The sequence below is a fragment of the Numida meleagris genome, chromosome 9 (assembly GCF_002078875.1).
Source record: "Numida meleagris isolate 19003 breed g44 Domestic line chromosome 9, NumMel1.0, whole genome shotgun sequence".
Taxonomy (NCBI): domain Eukaryota; kingdom Metazoa; phylum Chordata; class Aves; order Galliformes; family Numididae; genus Numida; species Numida meleagris.
Genome location: NC_034417.1, coordinates 16,768,706 through 16,774,880, shown reverse-complemented (window position 1 = coordinate 16,774,880; position 6,175 = coordinate 16,768,706). Strand labels below are relative to the sequence as shown.

General features: G+C 49.0%; 1 protein-coding gene across 6 annotated transcripts in view; it reads right to left on the bottom strand.

The window, feature by feature from the left end:
- Nucleotides 1-6,175, bottom strand: part of MEF2A (myocyte enhancer factor 2A) — an 85,555-nt gene that overhangs the window by 4,213 nt on the left and 75,167 nt on the right. For all 6 annotated transcript variants that reach the window (XM_021406983.1, XM_021406985.1, XM_021406988.1 and 3 more), the window contains 2 exons: nucleotides 4,466-4,592; nucleotides 237-363 (listed from right to left, as the gene is read on the bottom strand). In XM_021406983.1, coding sequence (XP_021262658.1) covers nucleotides 237-363; nucleotides 4,466-4,592 — 254 coding nt within the window. The remainder of the gene's footprint in view (nucleotides 1-236; nucleotides 364-4,465; nucleotides 4,593-6,175) is intronic.

The window sequence follows — 6,175 nt, the reverse complement described above, 5'->3', positions numbered from 1 at the left end:
CAGGGGCACGACGCATCAGCCTCGGGACTGGGAGAACGGACAGAAAGGACACAGACCTACAACATCGGCACAGAACTCCTGCGGCCAGTGGGCAAATGGAACAGCCAAGTACACATTGGCGGCAGAAAACAGAAGTAAAAAGGTTTTGTGTTATGTGTGTCCCAGTGCAGATTATTCACCTTGGAGTGGCAGAAGTTCCCTGCCACGCAGTACTGCGCTGTTACAGATCTACTTACACGAGACTGCTGAGGGTTGCTGGACCGAGATGGTGCTGCTGCCAGGCTGACACCTGCCCTAAAGACAGCATTCCTGGGGAGTTAAAGCCCTGCAAGGCAGACAGGTCTGCGCTAGTCAAGGAGTAATCTGAGGGGAAAAAAAAAAAAGTATATTAACAGATCCCTTTATTTATACTTACATACATACATGCATATATAAATATATGAGCATATGTGATACAGACATAGACAAACATAAAGGCTTTCTGCCCCAAACACCTGAAGGCAGGTGGCCCAAAGGAGCCCACAGGTGCCAGCTTCGCTACCTGGAGACAGCCTTCCCCACCTCAGGAGGACCTCAGCAGGACACACAGCACCAGCCACATCCTGCAGTTCCTACCTACACACCACTCTCTTACACAGCTGCTTCTAACTCAGGAGCGCAGCCTTTATGCACGCACACCTATATGCATTCACACACACAGGCATCTTACAACAAGTACTTGTGTTTCTGAAGATTTTAGTCTGCAAGGACATACCATAATGAAACAAAAAAGGAAGCATTAAGACAAGTCACTAGAAAGGAATGGTGTTTCTCGCTCTGAACTTACCAAACAAAACCTGGCTCTGGTTCAGCTCCAGATAAAACCTGTACTTCGGATGGGAGGAAGCATTTCCCCAGACAAGGTGCACACCTTCTGGCTGCCGCCTCTGCACAAAGCAGCCTGCAGCCCAAACCCACACCAAGCAGGGAACAATGCTCGCTGCTGCCGGCCCGGCTGCCGCAAGGGGCAGTGCAGTGAGGGCAGGGACTGGCACAGGGACCCGCACCTGGGTGCCCTCGGGGTGCTGTGACCAAAGGCCTGAGCCTGGGAGCCCCAGCGGCCGCTCTGCACGGGCAGTGCAGCCCTACGGCAACGCATCGCATTCTCCCTCTTCCCACATTTTATGTCTGATTAAATGGGCATCTCTGTACCAAATGGATTAATTTAGAAAGAAAAATATTATTTAGAAATATAACTAACTTACTAAAATTAATAGGAAAAGCAACGTGTTCCTAATCACCAGTCAGTGTCAGGCTGTTTGTCCTGGCCAGGCAGTAATGCTTAGACAGTCCTCACTTGTCATTTGCACGTGGGGAGTTTTTTCATTTTACCATCATCACCCCGTGCTTTTCTTTCAGGTTTTAAAACAAAGCTGCAAACACTTTAATTATCTTGTAACATCGCTTCCTCAACATCATTTCTGGTATCTAGAGAGTAAGAAAGACAAAGTGCTGGGAACATCATCCTCAGGTGAACCAGAAATTCCACTCAAGTAGAGCTGTCCGTTTGCTGTCCTAGCATTGTCCTAAAATGCCAAAACCATCACGATTTCTCTCTTCAACAGTCTTCCCCTGCCCATAAACCAACTCGTTTTGTGTGCATCATGTCTGGTTCCCCTCTCAGTGCCCTATAGAGGGAGGCAAGTGCCGTGCCGGCAGCCCCGCTGCTCCGAGATGCATGGGCAGCACAGCAAGAATCTCCATGAGGACGCTGGGAATTCTGGCTGCAGCCCAGCACACTACGCTACGCTGCTGCCTTCTTGGTTCTTCTCAGCTGGCATTTGTACCCAGCAGTAATCTTACTGCAGTAAGACTTGCAAGACACACACACAAAAAGACCAGCCCTCCAATGATGAGGACATGGACTCAACCTACAGAGCTACCAGAGCCATAACGATCACCAGCACGTGGATGTAAGCCAGGCAACTATTTTGGTTCAAAGTCACATTCCTTTTTCTAAGTCCCCTGAATGGCTCTGTGTAATAGAAACAATTTTAAAGTGCCCGAGAGACACCAAAGGCTAAAAACCTCTTCACAAAACACGGCATTATCCAAAGGAAATGGGCCGGTTTTTGGACCAGTTTCCCAGCAGTAACGGCGCGTGGCTGCGGTGTGGGGCAGCGCCTTCAAGGGGTTTGCTGCTCCCAGGGCCTCGGTGCCCAGCCCCTCGCGGCGCGCTCAGCACCGCTCCGCTCCCCTGCAGCAGCGGCCGCACAGCGCGGCAGGGAACGGTGCAGGGGCAGCACGGCAGCGCCAGCCCCCCGAGCGGGCACCGAGCTGCTCGCTCACTTCCAGCAGCAATTCAACAAAATGCACGGAGTCTTTGTAGCACGAACCACAACCGGGGCTGTATGTCCAGTCAATCTGTGCTGCGGTTTCTAATCTGAAACAAGGAACTAAGCACAGCTCTTTGCTCAGTGCACTGTTACTGCAGCCCCATCCTGTTCTTTTGCCTCTCCGGCCCTTACCCCCTCAGGGCAGCAACCACCTGCACTCTCATGGGTGCTCCCGCAGCAGAAACCTTTTCTACACTGATGACTGAACAGTCCCTCTCCAAACCAAACCCCTGCACGCACAGGGTGCCGGGCAGTGCCTCTAAAGCAAACCAATGCAGAAGAGTACTAATAGCAGCTAATGGGCACGCTGGTACAGTTGTAGGGAAGGGGAAATGAGTCCAGAACAGATTGCAGTTGCTGAGCTGACAGATGGATACAGGTCAAAATTAACAAAACGCTGCAAAGTCTTACAAAGCTTAAAAAAAAAAAAATCAACAGCAGACAATGTATAAAATCCAGCCTTTTTGTTGGGAAAATGATTATGAAGGGATGGCACTCGCTCTGTTCCCCCTTCCAGAACTGACTCCTGATGGTGCGCATCCTTGCAGAAAACAAACACAAGCAGCCTTTGTTTAACTCGAGTTCTAGCTACTTTCTACATACACAAAACCAAGTTTCTTTGGATCTGCCCTGACCCTTGCACAAGGCCGTGCTTTGTTTCCTGCTGTGCCCTCTTGGGCTTTTTTTTCCAGCAGAGCCTTCTGACAGGAGGAAAAAAGAAGAAAAGGCGAAAGGGGAGAGCTCAGGTACCAGCTGCTCAGCTGGAGCTTTCGCTGCCACAGGACACGAGGCAGCTCCTGAAACAACTGCACACACGCCCTCTCCAAAAGAACACAGCCACGTTTAGAAAAAACTGCTTAATTTTAATTCTAAAACTCGTCACACGCTGCCTTTCCTGTTCTTTGGTTTCAGTCTCAGCGTGCATTAAAGGCCTCGGGCCTCTGCCCACGAGGAGTGATCGCACACTTACTGCCAGAAAAGCCTCCTTTAAGAAGTTTTCTGGCATAAAACAATGTCACCAAAGAAATACATCTGCAGACTTCTTTGCAGAGTACGACTGGACTTTAATTCAGCTTGGGGTATATATAATAATTAACTGAAAGCCTTCCAAAGAAGTCTTAAATACAACTATAGCCAACACAGTGCTCCCCAGGTCAGAAATTCCTGTTATAACAAATATTATAGCATTTACATTTGAATGCCTTAAGTAGATTTCACCCAAAAAGGACAGCAAACTGGGCAGCTATTTCCTTTGTTTTCCCACTTGCTTTTAAACAACAGCTAACTTAACTCAGACGTAAAATCTTATACTTATCTGCAATGTAGTTTCTCTGCAAGCACATTTGGAAATTAAACTATGCATCACAGACCATCAGGGACCAGCCCGAGCCCATCAGATGTGGCCTTTCAAGGAAAGGATCACCAAACAATCCTTTACCTGTTGCATACAGGCTCCGTGACAAATACAGACCCTCGAGACCGGGCTCTGAGTTAACTGCTGGCGTGGAGGCAAAGCAGGAGGCACCACAGTCTGAGCTTTGTTCCGAACGGACAGACCAACTGTCACGTTATCAAATTATCTCAATCACACCTTGGATATAAAGGTAGTTTTCACGTCCTTCAGGCACTCCCAGTGGTGAAATGGTGACCGTGCTCTCCAGCAACTCCCCACCTCGCTCTGGAGAACACGGGCATTGAGGAAGGGGCCCTCCCTGTGCTTCCCGTGAACTGGAAGTCCCCTCGGAATCTGGCTCCTTGTGCCACGGGAGCTCAGCGCGCCCCGAAGCACCGACCCCGTGCCACCTCACAGGCAGACGGCAAGCACGCTCCAGCGACAAGGCAGCGCGCCTGTTGTGCCTCCTTCCGCATTCAGCTGTGTGCAGCTTGACTGAAAGCTTCTTCCGGCTGTAAGTCTCAACATTTACACATTTTACATTCGGAAGGCTCATTTTTGGATGAATAAAAGCCTTCATTTCAACTGAACAGCAAAATAAAGCCAAGTGTCACAGAAATGCAAATTTTCTGGGCTTATGAATCACAAAGCCTGGCGCATCTGACGAATCGAGGCACGCGCTACAAACAATGCTTACCAGTGTTGTAGGCAGTGGGCATGGCCGAGTACACGAGTCCCTGCGGCGGCAAGCTGGGAGTTGTCACAGACACCACGGGGGTAGCAAGAGGCTGCGTGGACTGAGAACTGCTTATCCTTTGGGTGTTCTATAAACGATGAAAAATAACAGCGTGCCTTGAGATATCAGTCAGAGCAACAGAAAGTTACGCGCTAATGCAAAAACAGCGCTCAAATGGAACGCGTTGCTTTGCTTTGTATTTCAGTGAACGATACATAGCTCTTGTCAGGATGGAGCTTCTAAACGAACCTAAACATTTCAAGGCTCAACCAAAAACGATCTCAGCAAAGAGAAATAAAAACTGGGGTAAGACTCACTGCTCCCCTCCCGGGCATGCCCATCTCAGCAGCGTCGGTTTCAGGTGTAGGACAAGAATTTAGTGCAATTTCTTAGGGATACGTACAACAATTCTCAGAAGTTCTTAAGTGACTGAAGGAGTTTTAAGCCTTGTTTTTAAAGAGGATTTAAGGCAGATGGCGAGGTGCAGTTCCATTAGAGAAGAGGCCCACTTTCCAGTTGTTAATCTGATTGCCACGTCTCAGCTGCCAGCTCTGACCCTGCGCTGACTGCACCTGCCCTGACAGGAACGCAGCGATCGTGTTCGTCTCTGTTGATAAGACCTTGGCGAGGAAATAATCCTGCCGTTCCCATGGCTCCTGAGAAACCGGTGAAGCACTTGTTAAAGTGCAGATACGTTTCAAAGCAAATGACATTTGAGTTAATGCAGAACAACTATGCTTTCTGACAGGAAAAACAGCCGAACTCCATAGTCTCACATTATCTGTTCTAGCTGTAGGCGTGAGCAGACTTTCTTTGCCATGTACTGGAGTGAACATCTGTAGCAAACATATCACTCACATTAAGCTCTTCAACAAAATTTGCTGTTTAGAAAACCTTGCATTAAATATTGTGCTGAATGCCAGCAGACAGCAAAGTGCTCTGTCACAGGCACACAGCTCTCCATGGAGGCAATGCTGTGGGGTCTGCTTTTAAACAAGAGATGCTTCATTTTACCACCAGAAATGCTCAGTTCCCTTTCCTCGCACTCCGTATTTCTTCGTTCTCAAGGAAGCATTCCCTATTAAGGGAGGTGGAGTTCACTCCGCTTCATACATTTTTAAGGCAATCCCTCCTCTGTCTCTGAAAAAAGCATCTGCTACAGAAATAGTGGGATTTTTGTCTCTTTGGTAGTTTCACTGCCCAGCTTTAGAAGAATGAGGCTCCTCGTGCCTCTTCTCGTTTAGGACAGACACACAAGTACTGCACCATCTGTAACGCTTCGATTTTCTCCGCTCCGATCTGAGCGAGCAGCACTACAATCACGTTATTCTCTGCAATGGTGGGCTGAGCAGGGGCAGGAACATGGCTCTAAAACTGCAGCTCAAACTAACGGAGATGAACCGAGGGCCAGCAATCCTCGGTTTAAAAACCACACAAACAAGTACAGCCCAGCTGGCACATTAAAACCAGTGTCCTACAGCCTTCCAGTGGCTGCCATGCCCTGCCCGGCCCCAGTGCAGCAGGAGGGCCCCGAGCCCCACAGCCTCCAGCATCTGCTCCACTTCCCAGGTTTCAAAGCCCTAAAGCCACAAAGTGAGTCCCACTGATTTTCCGTGCAATTTATCCTTCTAAATCACTTAGGGACTTCTGAAAATCTCCGCTAGACCAAGT